At 44.8% G+C, this 24,606-nt stretch overlaps 1 protein-coding gene across 2 annotated transcripts; it reads right to left on the reverse strand.

Moving 5' to 3' along the window:
* Nucleotides 1-185: 185 nt before the first annotated feature.
* LOC124035193 (zinc finger and BTB domain-containing protein 34-like) lies at nt 186-16,690 on the reverse strand. 2 transcript variants are annotated; one of them, XM_046348621.1, is made up of 3 exons: nt 16,592-16,690; nt 12,297-12,351; nt 186-2,186 (listed from the first exon to the last, which is right to left on the reverse strand). In XM_046348621.1, exon 3 carries the CDS (start codon nt 2,151-2,153, stop codon nt 621-623), a length of 1,533 nt encoding a protein of 510 aa, XP_046204577.1. In that variant the 5' UTR covers nt 2,154-2,186; nt 12,297-12,351; nt 16,592-16,690; the 3' UTR covers nt 186-620. The 2 variants fall into 2 exon arrangements, with proteins under 2 accessions (XP_046204577.1, XP_046204578.1); XM_046348622.1 differs by lacking the exon at nt 12,297-12,351.
* Between the last annotated feature and the right edge of the window lie 7,916 nt (nt 16,691-24,606).

The raw sequence follows: 24,606 nt of genomic DNA on the forward strand, positions 1-24,606 counted from the left end.
AAATGAAACAGAGACCCTAAAGCAAAACGGTTTGTTTTTAAAACGGTGAACACTTCTGTTCTTGGTAGGTTCTTGGATATGAGGTAGAACCCGGTGGAGTTTCATAAAAGCTAAAATACTGTCTGTTATGAGTATGTAGTTGTATCATGAGGTATTGAACGGATATTTCACACAAAGCTTTGCACTTGGCAGAAAAATAATTCCTTGTGAGTAAAGTGACCTCCTTTGGCCACATGTGCAAAAACAGGTCAGGTAAAAACATGATATGATAAGCATCTTATCAGAGCTTTCACATTATCAATTATTGCAACATGCCTATATTACTCTGTAAATATGTTTTAAAAACATATATATTTTTTAAAGCGAAAACAAAAGGCCTTGATTATTGAGGGCACCTTATCAATAGCAAGTTGATACCCCTTCCCTTTGAAATCTATTTTTAAAAAGTACCCCTTTCTCCTCTTCGTCTACATTAAGCAACAGTTGACTTTCACAAAAATGGATGGACAGGCAGAAAACGGATGCACAAAGTAGGTTCAACATTGAAAGGAGCCGGTTCCAAAACAAATCCTAAACGTTTAAAGAACATATCTTAAAGCTTCCTCAACCAGAGCAAGGGCCTAAAAATCACATCTGGACGCCTCGGCTTCCTCAGGGCTGCACTTTGAGCTCTCCTCCATGTCGTTGGCCGGAGCCTCCTCAGCATACTGCGTCTCAAAGGCCATCCCCTCTGAGGCATCCTCTGGGTCTTTCTGACCAGAGATGCCCTCCGTCCTCTCTGGAGAGTCCATGTGGTTGGGGCCCTCTGAGGCCCCCAAGTGCTTCTTTCTCAGGTGTTGGTTGAGGGTCCCCTGGAAGGGGAAGCACTTGCCACAAATCTGGCAGTGGAAGGGCTTGTTGTCCGTGTGGCCGCGGATGTGGTACTCCAGCTGGTCTTTGCGCGTGTACTTCTTGCCGCAGAACTTGCAGACGAAGGGTGTGATTCCCATGTGCAGGCGCATGTGGCGGTCCAGGCTGCCCTTCTGATTGAAGGACTTGCCGCAGTAGATGCAGATGAGCCTCTCGTTGTAGGGGTACCACTGGCTGCGCAGGCTCCGCTCTCGCACATCGTTCTCAAAACCTACTTGGCCCAACACCGCCTCGCTGCTGTCCTCAGTGTTTCCCGGTTTGATATGACCCAGGACCTCTGCTGGGACGGTCACTGGGGGGCGCTTGGCTCTGGCTCTGCCGCCCCTGAAGCCACTGAGCATGGAGCGGGAGGGGCTGGAGCTGCTGAGGCTCACAAAGCAGGGGGAGGACAGGCCTGAGTAAGTGTAGCCAGCTGGCTGGATGACGGGACCATAGGAGCCAACACTGACAGCCAGCACCTGCTCTCCATCCACCAGCTCTGTGTGGTAGCCATCGTCGCCTGCCGAGGAGCTGTCCGAGTAGCTGGGCCTATCTGCCTTCTCCAGCTTCACGTGCACGTCTGTCACCTGGCCGTCCTTCCCAATCAGCTCCACCTGCTCTGTCTCTCCCTCCATGGCTGCCTCCTGCTCTGACACACCGTCACTGCTGCCACGATCTGACTGGCCCTCCTCCTGGTACCGCACCCTGCCATGGCCTTTCCCTGCAGCCAGCTCAGAGCGGGCCTCTATGCTGTGCCTGGAGTAGTATGGGGGGGAGATCTGTGTGGGGTTGATGAAGAGGCTGCTGTCTTTGACACCATTGCGGCTGGCCTGGGAGCCCTCCTTGTCTGGGCTTGTGGCACTGGAGGGGATGCTTATCTTGGAGTGGATGCCCTCCAGGATCTGGGTACACTTGTCGATGACGGCCTGCATCTGCAGGAAGCTGGCTGCTGTGAGGAAGCTGACAACATCCTTGAGCTGCAGGGACATGCGGCCAGTGTAGCAGAAGGCCAGCAGCTGCTCAAACACCTCAGGGTTCTTGATGACGGAGATGGACAGGCCGCTCATGGTGCCCAGGGCCGAGTGGTCGCGGAAGTACGGTGAGCTGGCCGCCAGCACGGCCTTGTGGGCACGGAAAGGCTGGCCCTGGATGTGAACGATGATGTCACATAGTTTCCCCTGCAGTCGCAACTCATTGAGTTGGTTGAGAACGGTGTTGCTGAACTCTGGCACATCAAACTCTATGTAGGCACTGCCGTCGTCCATCTCTTGGATAGGTCTTTCCAGTTTGTAGGCTGCCTGTGGCAGAAACGGAGAAAACAAAAAAAATCATTATGAATAAGAATCAGGATACATCTTAGAACACCAGTCATCCACTGAATCAGTGGCTGGTCTTTTCAAGTTTCATTTTCACATACAAAATATATATTCATTGACAGTTAAAGGTGAGGTTAATTGTATTTTACAAGTACAATCATGGTGTGCCACAACAGCCAAATAAAAACAAGCACGCTACATGAGCAAATTGTGGCTGTCTGTGCCAGAAATATGCCAACACTGAGCAACCTAGACTACAGCATTTCACATTCACATTGGCCTGGGGAGAAAAATGATGCTTCAACAAGATACCCTCAATCTTTAGCAGCAACAGCATAAAAGGATGTCAATTTTTTATGAAAAAACAGTACTGTACACTTCCCTGGTGCTTCAACAAATATGTGTTGAGTATATTCATACAAGTAATGCCTGGACAAAAATAATCGTAAGCATTTGACCCATTGTAGCAAAAAGCATGGAGTGTTGTAGCCAAGTTAAGGGTTGACCTTACTGACTCATAAGAGAACAATCTTGACTTGAAATAAGATCCAGCATCTGGGCAATTTCACAGTAATTTAGCAAAGGAATGACTGTAGGGATAACTGCAGCCTTATCCAAGTTTGGAGATGGCGTGCAAGAGCATAGTCATTCCACCCATTTCAGGATTCAGGCCATCTTTATTGTTGGGAGTGCACAAGATCAAAATACAAAAGCACTCAGAAAACAAGCAGCCTGCACCACAGCAAAAACAGCTAGCGAGCAGAAACAACAAAAACATACTAGCAGATCTGGAGTGAAAATCCTCACTGCACTAACATTGCAGGCCCTTGAACCTTGAGTGGTCAGAACAAGATAGGCTACCATGACAGCACTCTGACGCAAATTGAAAAGAATCATCAAATTACTGAATTATTCAGTAGGAATATGACAAGAACAGTAGTCCTCCATGTGAAGTAGAATGTGTTCTAAAAGCATTTCTACATTTTAAAAATCTGTTCAGGCAAAGAAAAATCTGGTTATTTGGCAACAAAGTGGTAGCCGGCCCAGGCTAGATGTAAATGTCAAGTCACTTGGTCACACCCAGAGCGGGACTGAACACTGCTTCATTATGATGTGGCAAGTGAGGCTTTGCTTCTTGAAAATCCTATATCTTTTTATGGTCCATTTTACCAGGCAAGTCAGTTAAGAACAAATTCTTATTTTTAATGACGGCCTAGGAACATTGGGTTAACTGCCTTGTTCAGGGGCAGAATGACAGATGTTTACCTTGTCAGCTCGGGGATTCAATCTTGCAACCTTTTGGTTACTAGTCCAACGCTCTAACTACTAAGCTACCTGCAGCCCCAAAAAAGGTGAGGTATGTTGGGACTAGAGGTCGGCCGGTTATGATTTTTCAACGCCAATACCGATTATTGGAGGACCAAAAAAGCCCATACAGATTTTAAAAAAATAATGTATTTGTAATAAATGACAATTACAACAATACTGAATTAATACCTATTTTAACTTAATATAATACATCAATAAAATCAATTTAGCCTCAAGTAGATAATGAAACATGCTCAATTTGGTTTAAATAATGCAATAACAAAGTATTGGAGAAGAACGTAAAAGTGCAATATGTGCTATGTAAGAAAGCTAACGTTTCAGTTCCTTGCTCAGAACATGTCAAAAATACCGATTTCCGATTGTTATGAAAACTTGAAATCGGCCCTAATTAAATCGGCCATTCCAATTATTATTATTTTTTTAACGTTTATTTAACCAGGCAAGTCAGTTATGAACACATTCTTATTTTCAATGATGGCCTGGGAACAGTGGGTTAACTGCCTGTTCAGGGGCAGAACGACAGATTTGTACCATGTCAGCTCGGGGGTTTGAACTAGCAACCTTCCGGTTACTAGTCCAACGCTCTAACCACTAGGCTACCCTGCCGCCCCGATTAATCGGTCGACCTCTAGTTGGGACTGTGGACTAATTAAAAATATATAAAATATCTCCAAAGAAGTAACATCCATTCAAAGGAAAATTGTGACAGCGTTGGACTAGTAACCAGAAGGTTGCAAGTTCAAACCCCCGAGCTGACAAGGTACAAATCTGTCGTTCTGCCCCTGAACAGGCAGTTAACCCACTGTTCCTAGGCTGTCATTTAAAATAAAAATGTGTTATTAACTGACTTGCCTGGTTAAATAAAGGTAAAATAAATAAATAAATAAAATTAAAAAACAGAATGAACTACCAAAACCACCCCAAGCTCACAGAACTGGACTGTCAAGTACTGAAAACCGTAGCGTGTAAAAATGGTCTGTCCTTGGTTGCAACCCTCACTACCGAGTTCCAAACTGCCTCGAAGCAAAGTCAGCACAAGAACTGATCGTCGGCAGCTTCATGAAATGGGTTTCAATGGCCGTGCAGCCGCACACATGATCACCACGTGCAAAGCCAAGCGTCGGTTGGAGTGGTGTAAAGCTCACCGCCATTGGACTCCGGAGCAGTGAAAATGAATTATCTGGAATGATGAATCACGCTTTACCAACTGGCAGTCTGACTGACGAATCTCAGTTTGGTGGATGCCAGGAAAATGCTACCTGCCCGAATGCATAGAGCCTACAGTAAAGTTTGGTGGAGGAGGAATAATGGTCTGGGGCTGTTTTTCATGGTTCGGGCTAGGCCCCTTACTTCCAGTGAAGGGAAATCTTAATGCTACAGAATACAATGACATTCTAGACAATTCTATGCTTCTAACTTTGTGGCAACAGTTTGGGGAACGACCTTTCCTGTTTCAGCATGACAATGCCCCCGTGCACAAAGCGAGGTCCATACAGAAATGGTAGTCAAGCTCGTGTGGAAGAACTTGACTGGCCTGCACAGAGCCCTGACATCAACCCCATCGAACACCTTTGGGATGAATTGGAACGCTGACTGCGAGCCAGGCCTGAATCGCCCAACATCAGTGGCCAACCTCAATAATGCTTGTGACTGAATGGAAGTAAGAGCCTGCAGCAATGTTCCAACATCTAGTGGAAAGCCTTCACAGAAGAATGGAGGCTGTAATAGAAAAGAAAGTGGTAACAAACTCCATATTAATGCCCATGATTTTGAATGAGATGTTCGACGAGCAGTTGTCCACATACTTTTGGTCATGTAGTGTACGAGGTACAAATGTATCCGGTTTTCAGGCCTGAGCTATTTTACAAAAACGTGTCCGTCTCAGTCTTCTCCCCCACTTCAATCTCTCCTCCTACCCTTCTCTCACCCTGCCTGCCTCTCCCTGGAAATTCAGTATGATCTTCTGCGCATTGAGTGTCAGCAGTTTGAGAACGTAAACACTTTCTCTGATTGCCTAGGCTTGCCAAGACACCTGTGCCACTACCCATATGTTCTCATCCTGGTTGGCACAGGAGACTGAGGGCAAAAAGACAAAGAGAAAATGGAAGAGCATTATTTCCCCTCTGCCATCATGAGGCTTTCAAATATAGCATGCATATTAAAACATGTCAGTGGCCTGTCCCACTCCCAACATCAAGCATTGCAAACTAAACTGAGAGCCAAGTTGAAGGGCAGCCAAAGAACGTATGCCAAGTGGCTGAGCTGAACCCAAAGCGGCAAGGGTCACAGAAGCAAGGGTCAAAACGGACTGGATTGGAAACACAAACTCACTTAAGTTCAGCAGTAGGGATGGGGGTTTGAAATAGTTTCACTACTCGAATAGTATCATGAATTTCTGTTGGATATCCAGATGTTTGAAATACATGCGTCTTTTTTAGATGTACGTTTTTAACCTGAGCATTGCTGCGAGAAGGAGAGACACTGGCACTCTATTGCTGCAGCTGCAGAGGGGCTGGTGTGAGATGGGACTGAGCCGAGCAGGCAATGGAGAGAAGGACTAAGTAATGTTAGCCAAGGCAACTCTGCTACAGCCAAGACGATCTAACTTGTAGCTGGCACAATGTTAAATCATCTCACATAACAGGGCCTGTCTTGATTAGAGTAGCCAGCTACCCATTCAATTAAAATGAGCAACCAATAGGTAGGCTGTTGTAGCCTACTCCTTTTGTTAACTTTTAATTCTGTAATTTTATTGCATCTTGCATTGCATTAGTGTACTCACAAGTTCTCGAATTCTAACGTCCGTTCGGATATTCTAATATTTGAATAACAGTACACATCCCTATTTAGCAGGTTTGATTAAGCCCAAAATAAAAATCCAAATCTGAAGTCTAAAAGTGAAATTAACTTTGAACAATGTAACACCCATTTTCTAGTCATATTGCTTTGTCTGAGTACAGGACAAACTGAGGTACCAGGAAGTGACCTGAGACCAGGTAAGTGGAACTCTGGTGTTTCCTCTGCAGTAGGTAGGCCTATGACTAGTCGGAATGTGGGCCTGTAACTTAACAAAAGACTGCACATCACTCAATTTAAAAAAAGCATATTGTAAAAACAGGAATGTCAGCACTGGCAAACAACAAGCAACGAATGCTTACTTCAAGATAAGCAGTGTTTTGCCTACTTTGCAAAACAGCATGCAGCCCGAACCAAGCCAAAATTGCAAAACAAGCAAGACATGGCAAAGCAATACAAAATGGGCGGGAGTGGGAGACTTCTGAGAAAATGGATCTTGTGAAATTGGAGGGGGGAGTACATGGGGGGGGGGGGGGGATTATCATATTTGCCCTGGTGTGAGCAGAATAACTTGCAAGCACACAGAATTTGAGCAATGGAAATAACAGGGAATTAATACATTTATCATTGACCCACAGGAAATTGGGTTTCTGGGTTGATTAAGACATTATCCATTAGCCTATATTCTGACTCCTATCATCCAAGTTGTATTAGAATTCTGTAGGCATTGAAAAAAAGCACTGGAAGACAACGCAATCCTTTCGCTACAAATCTAATCAAAATGTGATCAACACAATGAAAATAACAATACAGTCGGTATGTACTGTCGGCCTCATTCCATTGACAGGTCATCACCAACCTCTTTTTACTGTCAATTACTGACATGGGCTGCTATTCCTGCCATTCAATCATTTCTGTTCTGGCCAATCCCTTTGGGTAAAGAACATTTCAATGACCAGAGAAACTGATAACCAAGCTACCGTGGAGTGACTGCAGCACAATTACAAGAAGTACAGGACTAATTAAAAATAATGGCCATTACAAAACTAGCAAGGGAAATAAGCCTTTGCATATTCGCTGGGCATAGCCTAATCAGTACAGATAAAAATACTTCTCTGATGCTTTTAAGTCGCTGGGCAGAGAAGTCAAATCGGTCTCTTTTATACTCAGCCAAACTGAGTGCTGAGCTGAGTAAATCACTATGCTAACTACCGGTTGCTACTGTAGGTGGTGTTAGTCGGCTGTACCTGCGCCAAAACCCATTATTTTTCATCCTACAGCTCGTTCTCCACCTTTTTAAATAGTGAGCCAACATGCTTGCAGCGTTTCTTATCCTGACGGATCACATATAGTGAGCAATGTGTTTGGAACAGCAAATCATAATATTGATTCGCAATAGTTAATCGTATCATGATAATAGCATATCGGGATGTCCCTGGCAATTCCCAGCCCTAAAACTAGGCTTGGGTGGTATCCAGATTTTTATACCATTCTTGCGAAATCTTGGGATATACAGTGGGGCAAAAATGTATTTCCTATTATTGAGTATTGAGATAAACTTTTGTTACGGACCAAATACTTATTTTCCACCATAATTTGCAAATAAATTCATTAAAAATCCTACAATGTGATTTTCTGGACTTCTTTTCTCATTTTGTCTGTCATAGTTGAAGTGTACCCATGATGAAAATTACAGGCCTCTCATCTTTTTAAGTGGGAGAAATTGCACAATTGGTGGCTGACTAAATACTTTTTTGCCCCACTGTATGGCATCACCAACCCTGAACACAAGGGCCGCTATTTTTAAACACAAAAACCCCCACTGAGCTTCATCAGTAAGACAAAGGTTAGCAATGCTAACAAGTACATGTCAAATCCCATAGCCAATGCTAGCTAAATGCTAACTAGTGAATACAAACAATTTATACAGCCTCTGACAAACTATTTGCAGGTCAGACATCCCAGCTTATAGTTATTTACATTTTAGTCATTTAGCAGACGCTCTTATTCAGGATGCCTTACAGTAGTGATTGCATATATTTTCATAACGATCCCCCGTGGGAATCAAACCCACAACCCTCGCGTTGCAAGCACCATGCTCTACCAACTTTTCTGAACACACACAAAACAAAGTAGACAGTAAGGTTGGATTTTTCCACTGTTATCAAGATATGGTTAGCTTCTTGCAAAATTAGATACTACTTGTAAACAAACATGTTTTAGCTAGCTTTCCTAATTCAACACCTGTGATTACTGTATGCCTCGCTGTATGTCTCTCTCAAATGTCAATATGCCTTGTATACTGTTGCTCAGGTTAGTTATCATTGTTTTAGTTCACTATGGAGCCCCTAGTCCCACTCCTCATACCCCTGATACCTCCTTTGTCCCTCCTCCAACATATGCGGTGACCTCACCCATTACAACCAGCATCTCCAGAGATAAAACCTCTCTCATCATCACCCAGTGCCTAGGCTTACCTCCGCCATACCCGCACCCCACCATACCCCTGTCTGCGCATTATGCCCTGAATATATTCTACCATGCCCAGAAACCTGCTCCTCTAATTCTCTGTCCCCAACGCTCTAGGCGACCAGTTTTGATAGCCCTTAGCCGCACCCTCATACTACTCCTTCTCTGTTCCGCGGGTGATGTGGAGGTAAACCCTGGCCCTGCATGTCCCCAGGCACCCTCATTTGTTGACTTCTGTGATCGAAAAAGCCTTGGTTTCATGCATGTCAACATCAGAAGCCTCCTCCCTAAGTTTGTTTTACTCACTGCTTTAGCACACTCTGCTAACCCTGATGTCCTTGCCGTGTCTGAATCATGGCTCAGGAAGGCCACCAAAAATTCAGAGATTTCCATACCCAACTATAACATCTTCCATCAAGATAGAACTGCTAAAGGGGGAGGAGGTGCAGTCTACTGCAGAGATAGCCTGCAAAGTAATGTCATACTCTCCAGGTCCATACCCAAACAGTTCGAACTACTAATTCTGAAAATTACCCTCTCCAGAAATAAGTCTCTCACTGTTGCCGCCTGCTACCGACGCCCCTCAGCTCCCAGCTGTGCCCTGGACACCATTTGTGAATTGATTGCCCCCCATCTAGCTTCAGAGTTTGTTCTGCTAGGTGACCTAAACTGGGATATGCTTAACACCCCGGCAGTCCTACAATCTAAGCTAGATGCCCTCAATCTCAAAAAAATCATCAAAGAACCCACCAGGTACAACCCTAACTCTGTAAGCAAGGGCACCCTCATAGACGTCATCCTGACCAACTGGCCCTCCAAATACACCTCCGCTGTCTTCAACCAGGATCTCAGCGACCACTGCCTCATTGCCTGTATCCGCTACGGTGCCGCAGTCAAACGACCACCCCTCATCACTGTCAAACGCTCCCTAAAACACTTCTGTGAGCAGGCCTTTCTAATCGACCTGGCCCGGGTATCCTGGAAGGACATTGACCTCATCCCGTCAGTTGAGGATGCCTGGTCATTCTTTAACAGTAACTTCCTCACCATTTTAGATAAGCATGCTCCGTTCAAAAAATGCAGAACTAAGAACAGATACAGCCATTGGTTCACTCCAGACCTGACTGCCCTCGACCAACACAAAAACATCCTGTGGCGGACTGCAATAGCATCGAACAGTCCCTGCGATATGCAACTGTTCAGGGAAGTCAGGAACCAATACACGCAGTCAGTCAGGAAAGCTAAGGCCAGCTTCTTCAGGCAGAAGTTTGCATCCTGTAGCTCCAACTCCAAAAAGTTCTGGGACACTGTGAAGTCCATGGAGAACAAGAGCACCTCCTCCCAGCTGCCCACTGCACTGAGGCTAGGGAACACGGTCACCACCGACAAATCCATGATTATCGAAAACTTTAACAAGCATTTCTCAACGGCTGGCCATGCCTTCCGCCTGGCTACTCCTACCTCGGCCAACAGCCCCGCCCCCCCCGCAGCTCCTCGCCCAAGCCTCTCCAGGTTCTCCTTTACCCAAAACCAGATAGCATATGTTCTGAAAGAGCCTCAAAACCTGGACCCGTATAAATCAGCTGGGCTTGACAATCTGGACCCTCTATTTCTGAAACTATCCGCCGCCATTGTCGCAACCCCTATTACCAGCCTGTTCAACCTCTCATATCGTCTGAGATCCCCAAGGACTGGAAAGCTGCCGCAGTCATCCCCCTCTTCAAAGGGGGTGACACCCTGGACCCAAACTGTTACAGACCTATATCCATCCTGCCCTGCCTATCTAAGGTCTTCGAAAGCCAAGTCAACAAACAGGTGACTGACCATCTCGAATCCCACCGTACCTTCTCCGCTATGCAATCCGGTTTCCGAGCTGGTCAGAGTTTATCACAGTGCCATCCGTTTTGTCACTAAAGCACCTTATACTACCCACCACTACGACTTGTATGCTCTAGTCGGCTGGCCCTCGCTACATATTCGTCGCCAGACCCACTGGCTTCAGGTCATCTACAAGGCCATGCTAGGCAAAGCTCCGCCTTATCTCAGCTTACTGGTCACGTTGACAACACCCATCCGTAGCACGCACTCCAGCAGGTGTATCTCATTGATCATCCCTAAAGCCAACACCTCATTCGGGCCGCCTTTCGTTCCAGTACTCTGCTGCCTGTGACTGGAACGAATTGCAAAAATCGCTGAAGTTGGAGACTTTTATCTCCCTCACCAACTTCAAACATCAGCTAGCTGAGCAGCTAACCGATCGCTGCAGCTGTACATAATCTATTGGTAAATAGCACACCCATTTTCACCTACCTCATCCCCACAGTTTTTATTTATTTACTTTTCTGCTCTTTTGCACACCAATATCTCTACCTGTACATGATCATCTGATCATTTATCACTCCAGTGTTAATCTGCAATATTGTAATTATTCGCCTACCTCCTCATGCCTTTTGCACACATTGTATATAGACTCCCCTTTTTTTCTCTGTGTTATTGACTTGTTAATTGTTTACTCCATATGTAACTCTGTTGTCTGTTCACACTGCTATGCTTTATCTTGACCAGGTCGCAGTTGCAAATGAGAACCTGTTCTCAACTAGCCTACCTGGTTAAATAAAGGTGAAAAAAAATGTGACTGGCTCAGCTGCTTTAAAAAGGAAATACCGGCAATTCGTAACCTAGTGGGGCGAATCAACGCCAGCATAGCCCCAAAATCTCAGATTATATGTAAGAATTGCGGGAAAAAATTTAAATGGGAGGAAGGCTGTTTGACATGCTTTTTACATTTGCATCACAAATCATTTGAGAAAATGAGGCTATTTTTACACCTTCACTTGTTTCCTGTAAGAACTCGTGATCCATGAACCTATGACAGACATCTTGGTGTCATGATACTCCTTATAGTGTGCGCTAACATATGGAGTGTCTAAATTCTGAAATACAATTATTCATTTATTCACCTTAAATATTAAAACACTTTAAAAAAGCACCCTTTTTGATTTCGTTTATTTTTAGACATTGTTTGGAACAATATATTCTAGAAGTACACCACATTTCCTCAGTGGGTTCCCTGCTAATTATGACATTATGATACATTTTATGAGCAACACCATACCTAGGGCTGGCACAATTACCATATAACCGACAGCCATGGATGAAGACTGTCATGAAAATAAAATAACTGTCATAAGTTTCAAAAAAGTTGTGTGTGAAGCCAAAATCAAACAAAAGTGTACACGCTGGAATTAGAATGCACGGTAGTGAAGAGAAAACACAGGCCCGGGAGCATCAACAGCATCATGCACCTCAAATTAGAAAGCAAGTATTCTCACCTTTACACAAAGAAATGCTGATAAAGTGAGTGGGTAAATTGCCAGAAAATAGACTGTGTATTGTTAAATCAGGAATAGTGACATGTATAGTTAAGTGTGTATTTAGTGTTGACAAGTTCAATTGCCTGTGCCAATAATACATATTTGAAAACAACTTTATGCCTACCTTTGTTGATTTCCAGCACAGGCATATAGGCTAGGCAGGCTGCGGCTGAGAAACTCTGTTCAAGAGAGAATACCATTATGTAGAAAGAACGAAACTACATAAGACACAAATTCATTATAAACTGCTAGGGTATATTAGCTACAATTCTCCTCATGTTCATGAGCCAACATAACAGGAGGCAGGTACGGTGGCTCCCATTGGACATAAGGTGTGTCCCAAGAAACAACAGTAATTCACGAGGGCTACATAGCAAACATAAATACAACTGCTTATTATGGATTCTCAAGACAAATAAGTTGGCAGTGTATGTGAATTGACTCTACTCTCGCACACAAGTTGACACCATTGATGCGGAGGCTCTGTGTGGTTTCAGCTTTACGAGTTATCATTTTACTTCTTTGCTCCTATGGGTACACTCATAATGGCCGACAGTCAACCCATTGTGCCATTTTTTACTTGAATAGGGACGCCCGTTATACTCATTCCGTGTTTATAGCAGCTAGGGCTGACCCTATTTAGTCGACTGGACGGAAAATAGGCTGTTGGTTGACCAATAATTTTTGACCCAACCTAGGCTACACTTGAGAGAAACCAGTTTTGGCAAATTTCATTTACGAGCTGTCAATTTATAAATTGTTTTGTTTGGAGCGCTCCTGTCAATGTTGAGTGAGAATGCACACCTGATTACGTGCAGAAGTAGGCCTAGACTACCTGGCCAAATGTCGGCTTATAAAATGTGCCCATTTTGGGATCTGGCAGTATTCCTGATTGTCTTAGCTCACCACCATTAATGAGCTGTGGAGCTTCAAAGTATTTTTTTCTTCACCTCAAACAAAGTCTGTTTTTACATTATTGAGAATGACAATAGTTCCTCAATGTTGCCCATTTGAAAAATATTTCCAGCTCTCTCCCTTTCGACAACCACTTGGCATGAAAGGGGAAAACTGATCCCGTGAAAACGTTTTAAAATACGTCTACCTGATTACTTCTTATCCCTTGCACAAATACAGCAGTGTCTGTCAGGAGCTCACTGGTGCAAGAAACGGAGGAACAATAATATTTTATACAAGTTGCAAGTTTGTTAGCAGAAGTTTTGGGCTGAACCAAGTTGATACTTGATACAATGATTCAAGTTTCTTGCACACATGCAGGCTGCAATTTTTGCAGGCTATATTTATATAGTCAGGCTGCAATTATATAGGCAACAGAAATGTAGATTTGTATACATTTATTTAGATTGAATACTTCTCAATCACACGACAATGATTTTGAGATACGAAGACTATTCTAAAATAAATTAAAAACTGTTCCACGAAAATGGGCATATGAAAATCATAACTGGCATGCAGATCGGTAAAAATGGTAAGATAAATTGGCACTCCTAATGGAAAAGTTTGCCGACTCCTGGAGTAGCCTATGACCGGCAACATCAGGAGCGTAATGGCAGAATCTGCAAAAGCCAGCAGCAGCGGGAGGTAGTGGTTGAGGAACATGTTTTTTTCCTTCTGGTTAGGCCCTGTCTGTCTGCCTCGAATCATTTGTGTGTCTTAATTATTTAAAAATCACACAATGTGCTTATAGCATCAGACAAGCTCAGTAAACTACATATATAATAGGTTAGTTTGAAATAAGATTTTTTGGGGGGGGGGTTGTCGGTGACAGCCCTAATGGCAGCACATGCAGTCAGGAGCAGAGAATAGGATAAAATATTTTATTTATTTATAAATAAATATTTGTATTATTATTATTATGACCGCAGTCATTTTGGCTGGCCAATTACCATCATCCAAAATTCCATGACCGTCAAAGCACGAGCACCACTAACACAGTGAATGGGAAAATGGCTTCAAAGGGAACTCCCTCTGCTGGTGATTGGTGGAATGTACAATCCTAAAGGAGGGCTGTGATTGGTTAGTGACCTATAATGTACATTTTGATGTATAAAACATGTCATATCTTTTTTTTAAGTACCAGAGAATCCCCTCTGGAAATGTGACATGTAATATATTGACAAATATGGTCTAAAAATAAGCATTGTGGAAAAATGTGTTTCAGAATCTAGACAGTGTATATTTAAGAGCACACTGTAAGAAGTATAAGGACACCCAATATGTCCATCATGTACAGTTCTCAGACCATAAGGATTTACAGGAGGCATGTAAAGGCCTAGGTTCAGAAAGGGCCTAAAATTAACACTTATGATTTTAAATACACAACAAAAAATATACAAATGTAAAAAGTACAAACATCCTTCCTCCCAATGCAGTTAATACATTCAGTAGCCAGTTTATTCAGTACACCCATCTAGTACCGGGTAAGAGCCCCGTAGCCATGAAGGGATGCACCTGGTCAGCAACAATGTTCAGATACGCTGTAGAGTTCAAACATTGCTCAATTGGTATCAAGGGACTTAACGTATGCCAGGAAAACATTCCCCATACCATTACACAACCAGCCTGCACAGTTGACACCAGACAGGATGGGGCCATGGAATCATGGTGCTTACAGCAAATTGTGACTCTGCCATCAGCATGACGCAACAAGAATCGGGAGTCATCAGACCAGGCAACGTTTTTCCACTCAATTGTCCAGTGATGGTGATTGCGTGCCCACTAGAGCCGCTTCCTTGTTGTTTTTAGTTGATAGGAGTGGAACCCGGTGTAGTCGTCTGTTGCAATGGCCCATCAGTTACAAGGACCAGCAAGTTGTGCATTCCCAAATGTCGTTCTGCGCTGTTATTTGCCTGTTTGCAGCTCGCCTGTTAGCTTGCACGATTCTTGACATTCTCTTTCGACCATATCAACAAGGGTGTTTTGCCCACAGGACTGCTGCTGACTGGATGTTGTTTTGTTTGTCGCACCTTTCTCAGTAAACCCTAGCCCAGGAGGACCGGAGTACTATAGGTTCTGTTCTTCCTGATAATTAATTACACACACACCTGGTGTTCTGGGTATAAATCACTCCCTGACTAGAGGGGTAGATTGAAAAAAGCTGGTCTTCTAGGTCCAGATTTGAATTTCAGGGTGCTAGGTTGTTGTTCGGTCTTCCCTTTTATTTGTTACATTGTGCTTCCCTTTATGTTTGTGCTATTGCTCAACCAAGTCCAAGTTATTGACACAGTATGCATTTCCTAGTGAAAAACAAAGATAGTATCTAACAAGTTAATGTCACAAAGCTTTGGAAAATCCTGGAATTCAAGGACACCTGGATGACCCTAGATGAAACTGCACTTTGTACTGCTGTGTCCACAACATACAACCAGACTGACTACCAGTAGTTTTATCTTGCCTTTTATCAAAGCCAGATGCGCACATAAAGATAAAAAAAATATTTATGTTTAATCCAATAACGTTTCCCTACATTTTATATATTTCAGTTTTAAGGTTTGCAATCAGTGCAGCTAATTCGCATGTTATTTAGCCACATGCCTATCAATTGACTGAATACAGGAGACGAGCTAGCTAGCCCCAAAATAATGTCAACGTTACTTACAAGTTGCAACAATAACTAACTAGCTAGCTACTATAGTTAATTATTTTACAGGGGTTTGAACAAATGTTACCCAACTAAAGCAACCATTCCATTTCCACAACACGAGCGTTTTATGGTGCCACTTTGGGTCTAGCTAGGCTATTCATTTTCTTGATACACTATCTGACAAGATAGTCATGTTCAGAAAGTTAGATTTGACTTTTCCTTCTAGTGGGGGATAACACCGCGGACTAATTGGCCTCGAAAAGTTGTAACGCTACTTAGTATAACTTCTGTATAGCCTTACGGTGTCTGTCTCTGGAGACAAGCTTGCTGCCGCCCGATCTGACATTAGCCACTTAGCCTGCTACAAATTCTGACAGGCTCGTTAGCTAGCTATGTATTATAGGTGGCTACATCAAACGGCATAAAACACCAGGCTGACAGTTAAGTCTATCAAAACAAGTTATTGGTTAGCGAGCTAGCTAATTTACGTCATTTGACTAACGTTAGCAAGTATGCTAGCTAGAACGGTGATGCAGAACAAATAAAACAGTGCGGGATGCGCGGAGATCATGGCTGTTAACGTATATCGAAGATGACTAGCTAGCGTAGCTAACTTGGAAGCCTTGTTTTACAGGCAAATTCCCCCAAAATTAGCTAAGCGTGTGCGTCAGCAAGCTAATGTTACCGTTGGACAGCAACCTAGCGCGAGCCGCTAGCGGGCAACCTTTTCATTAAATGACACAAGCAGAAACAACGTTTTGATGATGAGATTATCTTCAGTTTGTGTCCATATCAATGTTGAAGTCTGTCGAACTCACCTTTTCCCAATCAAACGTCGCCCATTATCCCCAGTAGCTCGCTTTCACTTGAGCCAGGCCTCCCCCCACTCCAGCTGTGTCAGTCACTGCAAAAAAAACTGCAACCGGAAGTGTAGCTATACGTTTCCGCGCCCGACCTGTTGGGTCTACTGCGTTTGCACCATATAGGGTTTGAACAAAAAGACCATTTCTGATATACCATGTCCCCAACCATTTCTGATATACCATATACCACGTCCCCAATGAAAGTTGCGCCCCTGTATACAAGTGTTAAATTATATAAAGTAACACATTTGTAGCAAATCCTATTCTTCAATCTATATACTAAGTTAACGTTACAAACTATATGCACCTCTGTTTGAGGTACGATCAAAGTTTTATCACATTATTTAAGACCTTTATTTGTGGGGTGTGGGTCCACACAACGCATTTCTGTATTGCTTTTTAGATTCCATCCTTATAGGAAGCAGATAGCATATATGGCCTGCCCTACCAAATAGCCTTCATACATAGAAGACCCTTGAAATTACAGTGTAGCAATCAATCTTCGCTATATGAGCCACATTACAATGTCCACCAAACGGATTAACCCTATTGGCGCGATGCCTGGGGTGTTTGCTCTTTGTGCCAGCAACCTGAGTTTGCTTCCCTGCCCTGTCGTTCGCTACATTGGTGTCAGATGGCGGCTGTGAGGTCATCAGAACACTGAGGGGGCTGAGCGATGCGTAGGGTGTTTGCCTTTCACGCCAACAAACACAAGATCGCTTCCCTGCCTCGCCATTCGCTACAATATTAATAATGTTTACCTACAGCATATCACAACAAACAACTCCAAGAAAAATAACATTTGGGATTTGTAAAGCGAATCCTCCCACAGTTAATTCGTTTTTCAGAGAAATACAGGTTGGGCAGGAGGGCAAAACTGTTTGAAAGTGGGGGTCAGAGGCTGCATTTGGACTATAGGTCAATGCCAAGGCCCCTATCTTCGTCACACCTCTTCTATCATACCACATATGTGCTGATCTATTCCTGCCCAGAAATCGTTAACCGTCATTTCAAAACACAATGTCAAGCAGATGTCCTGACTGTAATGACATGAAATGGGCTATATCATACTGTCTGGGGATTTATGTAATGCAAACTCAATGAACCACCCTTTATGAACAGGTCATAAAGGTACTGCATGTAGTTCTGTAGTCTCTCCAGCATGGGGTGCCACAGACTAAATAAAGAAAGTCCTGTTAAACAACTGCACTCTGTAGGCTACTTCCAAAATAAAATAAACCATTTTTTAAATTTACAATCACTTGAGTAACTTAGGGATACAAAGTACACTGAAAAAAATATGAATGCAACATGCAACAATTTAAAAGATTTTACTGAATTACAGTTCATACGAGGAAATCAGTCTATTTTAATAAATCCACTGGGACCTAATCTATGGATTTCACATGACTAGGAATACAGATATACATCAATTGGTCAGAGATCAAATCAAACGTTATTTGTCACATGTGCCGAAAACAACAGGTGTACCTTTACAGTGAAATGCTTACTTACAAGCCCTTAACCAACAATGCAGTTTGAAGAAAAATAAGTGTAAGTGTTAAAAAATAAAGAATATATAGAAAAATAACAAATAATTAAAGAGCAGCAGCAAAATAACAGTATCGAGGCTATATAGTTGAGGTAATATGTACATGTAGGTAAAGGTATAGTGACTATGCATAGATAATAAACAGAGAGTAGCAGCAGTGTAAAAGAGGGGGTGGGGGGGGGTAGCCATTTGAAGAGCTGTTCAGGAGTCTTAAGGCTTGGGGGGAGAAGCTCTTAAGAAGCCTTTTAGACCTCGACTTGGTGCTCTGGTACTGTATGCCATGCAGTAGCAGAGAGAACATTATATGACTAAGGTGGCTGGAGTCTTTGACAATTTATAGGGCCTTCCTCTGACACCGCTTGGTATAGAGGTCCTGGATAGCAGGAAGCTTGGCCCCATCAACGATACCTTAAAAAAAATAGGTAGAGGTGTAAACCAGTCATTATCTGGTGTAACAACCATTTGACTCATGCAGCGCGACACATCTCCTTCAAAAAGAGTGGATCGGGCTGTTGATTGTGGCCTGTGGAGTTGTCCCACTCAGTGGCGACCCCTCATTCGGGGCAGATGGGACGGAGCCCCACCTGTTTTGAGCCCCAACTGTTAAGCTAAAAAAAAAATAATAATAGTCTGTTTTGCATGCTATTTTGGCAGTAATACGTGTCACATATCAGTTTGCTATCAATGCAAAACAAAATATTTGAATTAATAAAGCCGCATACAAACATGGTCTCTTTTTTGCATTTTTGAGTAAGGCAGCTCCAAAACGCAGGTGTTTCAGCCCATCTCAGTGCTTTCTATGGTGGTTGGAAAGCCAGTGGAAAATACAGATTATAAGGGCTGGTAATGTTCTCCAGTTGTACCGTGATTGGCTCAGTGTTCTGTCACTCACCGCAAAATCGATGGGGTGAGCTCGAAAATTCAAGCTCCTTGGATGTTGCCATAGAGTTACATTAGAAGTGCCCATCCAAGAAGGCTCAAGGTCATTGGCCACAGATAAAATTATTTCAAATCACATTATATTTACCAGGGTTTTGATTGGACTGATCATGTCAACATCATTCTTTCAAAATCTTAGCTAGCAAGCTAGACAAGCAGTCATCATCATGAATCTGTCATGTTTGTCATTTATTATCATGTCTTGTCCCTGTGCTCCCCATTCTATTCGTTTCCCTCTGCTGGTCTTATTAGGTTCTTTCCCTCTTTCTATCCCTCTCTCTCCCCCTCCCTCTCTCACTCTCTCGCTCTCTCTTCTCTCTATCGTTCCGTTCCTGCTCCCAGCTGTTCCTATTCCCCTAATCATCATTTAGTCTTCCCACACCTGTTCCCGATCCTTTCCCCCTGATTAGAGTCCCTATTTCTTCCTTTGTGTTCCGTTCCTGTCCCGTCGGTTCCTTGTTTAGAATTCACCGTGCTGTGATTGTGTATCGCCCTGTCCTGTCGTGTTTTTGCCTTCATCAGATGCTGCGTGTGAGCAGGTGTCTCTGTCAGCTACGGCCTGCGCCTACCCGAAGCGACCTGCAGTCTGTGGCCGCTTCTCCTGTTATTCCCCTCTACAGACTAGAGGATTTCTGTTATTCCCTGTTTGGACATTTCCTGTTAAGGATTCAGGATTTGTCGTTTTCTGTTTGGACTTGAATAAACTCTGTTTCTGTTAAGTCGCTTTTGGGTCCTCTTTCACCTGCATGACAGAAGGAACCGACCAAGGAATGGACCCAGCGACTTCAGACGCTCGTTACACTGCCGTCAAGATCCAAGGAGCCATGCTCGGCAGACACGAGCAGGAATTGTCTGCTGCTCGCCATGCCGTGGAGAACCTGGCCGCTCAGGTTTCCGACCTCTCTGGACAGTTCCAGAGTCTACGTCTCGTGCCACCTGTTACTTCCTGGCCTGCCGAGCCTCCAGAATCTAGGGTTAATAACCCACCTTGCTACTCCGGGCAGCCCACTGAGTGCCGCTCCTTTCTCACGCAGTGTGAGATTGTGTTCTCTCTCCAACCCAACACATACTCTAGAGAGAGAGCTCGGGTTGCTTACGTCATTTCACTCCTTACTGGCCGGGCTCGAGAATGGGGCACAGCTATCTGGGAGGCAAGGGCTGATTGCTCTAACAAGTTCCAGAACTTTAAAGAGGAGATGATTCGGGTTTTTGACCGTTCAGTTTTTGGTAGGGAGGCTTCTAGGGCCCTGGCTTCCTTATGCCAAGGTGAACGGTCCATAACGGATTATTCTATTGAGTTTCGCACTCTTGCTGCCTCTAGTGAGTGGAACGAGCCGGCGCTGCTCGCTCGTTTTCTGGAGGGACTCCACGCAGTGGTTAAGGATGAGATTCTCTCCCGGGAGGTTCCTTCAGATGTGGACTCTTTGATTGCTCTCGCCATCCGCATAGAACGACGGGTAGATCTTCGTCACCGGGCTCGTGGAAGAGAGCTCGCATCAACGGTGTTTCCCTGCTCCGCATCGCAACCATCTCCCTCCTCTGGCTTTGAGACTGAGCCCATGCAGCTGGGAGGGATTCGCATCTCGACTAAGGAGAGGGAACGGAGGATCACCAACCGCCTGTGCCTCTATTGCGGAGTTGCTGGACATTTTGTTAATTCATGTCCAGTAAGAGGCCAGAGCCCATCAGTAAGCGGAGGGCTACTGGTGAGCGCTACTACTCAGGTCTCTTCATCTAGATCTTGTACTACTATGTCGGTCCATCTACGCTGGACCGGTTCGGGTGCTACATGCAGTGCCTTGATTGACTCTGGGGCTGAGGGTTGTTTCATGGACGAAGCATGGGTTCGGAAACATAACATTCCTTTCAGACCGTTAGACAAGCCTACGCCCATGTTTGCCTTAGATGGTAGTCATCTTCCCAGTATCAAATTTGAGACACTACCTTTAACTCTCACAGTATCTGGTAACCACAGTGAGACTATTTCTTTTTTGATTTTCCGTTCACCGTTTACACCTGTTGTTTTGGGTCATCCCTGGCTAGTATGTCATAATCCTTCTATTAATTGGTCTAGTAATTCTATCCTATCCTGGAACGTTTCTTGTCATGTGAAGTGTTTAATGTCTGCCATTCCTCCCGTTTCTTCTGTCCCTACTTCTGAGGAGGAACCTGGCGATTTGACAGGAGTGCCGGAGGAATATCATGATCTGCGCACGGTCTTCAGTCGGTCCCGAGCCAACTCCCTTCCTCCTCACCGGTCGTATGATTGTAGTATTGATCTCCTTCCGGGGACCACTCCTCCTCGAGGTAGACTATACTCTCTGTCGGCTCCCGAACGTAAGGCTCTCGAGGATTATTTGTCTGTGTCTCTTGACGCCGGTACCATAGTGCCTTCTTCTTCTCCGGCCGGGGCGGGGTTCTTTTTGTTAAGAAGAAGGACGGTACTCTGCGCCCCTGCGTGGATTATCGAGGGCTGAATGACATAACGGTTAAGAATCGTTATCCGCTTCCCCTTATGTCATCAGCCTTCGAGATTCTGCAGGGAGCCAGGTGCTTTACTAAGTTGGACCTTCGTAACGCTTACCATCTCGTGCGCATCAGAGAGGGGGACGAGTGGAAAACGGCGTTTAACACTCCGTTAGGGCATTTTGAGTACCGGGTTCTGCCGTTCGGTCTCGCCAATGCGCCAGCTGTTTTTCAGGCATTAGTTAATGATGTTCTGAGAGACATGCTGAACATCTTTGTTTTTGTCTATCTTGACGATATCCTGATTTTTTCTCCGTCACTCGAGATTCATGTTCAGCACGTTCGACGTGTTCTACAGCGCCTTTTAGAGAATTGTCTCTACGTAAAGGCTGAGAAGTGCTCTTTTCATGTCTCCTCCGTTACTTTTCTCGGTTCCGTTATTTCCGCTGAAGGCATTCAGATGGATTCCGCTAAGGTCCAAGCTGTCAGTGATTGGCCCGTTCCAAGGTCACGTGTCGAGTTGCAGCGCTTTTTAGGTTTCGCTAATTTCTATCGGCGTTTCATTCGTAATTTCGGTCAAGTTGCTGCCCCTCTCACAGCTCTTACTTCTGTCAAGACGTGTTTTAAGTGGTCCGGTTCCGCCCAGGGAGCTTTTGATCTTCTAAAAGAACGTTTTACGTCCGCTCCTATCCTCGTTACTCCTGACGTCACTAGACAATTCATTGTCGAGGTTGACGCTTCAGAGGTAGGCGTGGGAGCCATTCTATCCCAGCGCTTCCAGTCTGACGATAAGGTTCATCCTTGCGCTTATTTTTCTCATCGCCTGTCGCCATCTGAGCGCAACTATGATGTGGGTAACCGTGAACTGCTCGCCATCCGCTTAGCCCTAGGCGAATGGCGACAGTGGTTGGAGGGGGCGACCGTTCCTTTTGTCGTTTGGACAGACCATAAGAACCTTGAGTACATCCGTTCTGCCAAACGACTTAATGCCCGTCAAGCTCGTTGGGCGTTGTTTTTCGCTCGTTTCGAGTTTGTGATTTCTTACCGTCCGGGTAGCAAGAACACCAAGCCTGATACCTTATCCCGTCTGTTTAGTTCTTCTGTGGCTTCTACTGATCCCGAGGGGATTCTTCCTTATGGGCGTGTTGTCGGGTTAACAGTCTGGGGAATTGAAAGACAGGTTAAGCAAGCACTCACGCACACTGCGTCGCCGCGCGCTTGTCCTAGTAACCTCCTTTTCGTTCCTGTTTCCACTCGTCTGGCTGTTCTTCAGTGGGCTCACTCTGCCAAGTTAGCTGGTCATCCCGGTGTTCGAGGCACTCTTGCGTCTATTCGCCAGCGCTTTTGGTGGCCGACTCAGGAGCGTGACACGCGCCGTTTCGTGGCTGCTTGTTCGGACTGCGCGCAGACTAAGTCGGGTAACTCTCCTCCTGCCGGTCGTCTCAGACCGCTCCCCATTCCTTCTCGACCATGGTCTCACATCGCCTTAGACTTCATTACCGGTCTGCCTTTGTCTGCGGAGAAGACTGTGAGAGCCGCCAATAAACGCAGGATTAAGAGTCCAAGGTATTGTTGCGGCCAGAGAGTGTGGCTTTCCACTCGCAACCTTCCTCTTACGACAGCTTCTCGTAAGTTGACTCCGCGGTTCATTGGTCCGTTCCGTGTCTCCCAGGTCGTCAATCCTGTCGCTGTGCGACTGCTTCTTCCGCGACATCTTCGTCGCGTCCATCCTGTCTTCCATGTCTCCTGTGTTAAGCCCTTTCTTCGCACCCCGTTCGTCTTCCCTCCCCCTCCCGTCCTTGTCGAGAGCGCACCTATTTACAAGGTACATAAGATCATGGACATGCGTTCTCGGGGACGGGGTCACCAATACTTAGTGGATTGGGAGGGTTACGGTCCTGAGGAGAGGAGTTGGGTTCCGTCTCGGGACGTGCTGGACCGTTCACTCATCGATGATTTCCTCCGTTGCCGCCAGGATTCCTCCTCGAGTGCGCCAGGAGGCGCTCGGTGAGTGGGGGGTACTGTCATGTTTGTCATTTATTATCATGTCTTGTCCCTGTGCTCCCCATTCTATTCGTTTCCCTCTGCTGGTCTTATTAGGTTCTTTCCCTCTTTCTATCCCTCTCTCTCCCCCTCCCTCTCTCACTCTCTCGCTCTCTCTTCTCTCTATCGTTCCGTTCCTGCTCCCAGCTGTTCCTATTCCCCTAATCATCATTTAGTCTTCCCACACCTGTTCCCGATCCTTTCCCCTGATTAGAGTCCCTATTTCTTCCTTTGTGTTCCGTTCCTGTCCCGTCGGTTCCTTGTTTAGAATTCACCGTGCTGTGATTGTGTATCGCCCTGTCCTGTCGTGTTTTTGCCTTCATCAGATGCTGCGTGTGAGCAGGTGTCTCTGTCAGCTACGGCCTGCGCCTACCCGAAGCGACCTGCAGTCTGTGGCCGCTTCTCCTGTTATTCCCCCTCTACAGACTAGAGGATTTATGTTATTCCCTGTTTGGACATTTCCTGTTAAGGATTCAGGATTTGTCGTTTTCTGTTTGGACTTGAATAAACTCTGTTTCTGTTAAGTCGCTTTTGGGTCCTCTTTCACCTGCATGACAGAATCACGTTGACAATCTTCTGGCAAATCCTTTTCAATTCATGTCAAATGAAAATAAATTATAGATAAAACGTATCGGTGGTCATCGGCCATTGGACATAAACATTACACAACATGTTGGAATTCGCAAATTCAACAATGGGTGGTTTGGAAGGAATCAGTGGCTAACTGCAATCATTGCAAAGCAATCACTAGCCTGCTATTCAATGGAGCGGATGTGTGGTCCAAGTCTGGGTTTATGGGTCTCTTTTTCCAAGCTTAAATTATAAACATTCATGCTGTCAGTCATCAGGGCTTCTGTCGCGTTAAAAACAACTGGAAACTCGGAATTGGGAAATCTCAGACTTCAGTGAGTTCAAAACAACTGGGAACTCAGAAAAAAAATAGCTCCAACTGGGATAATATGTTTTGGAC

The sequence above is a fragment of the Oncorhynchus gorbuscha genome, linkage group LG05, assembly GCF_021184085.1.
Source record: "Oncorhynchus gorbuscha isolate QuinsamMale2020 ecotype Even-year linkage group LG05, OgorEven_v1.0, whole genome shotgun sequence".
Classification (NCBI taxonomy): Eukaryota; Metazoa; Chordata; class Actinopteri; order Salmoniformes; family Salmonidae; genus Oncorhynchus; species Oncorhynchus gorbuscha.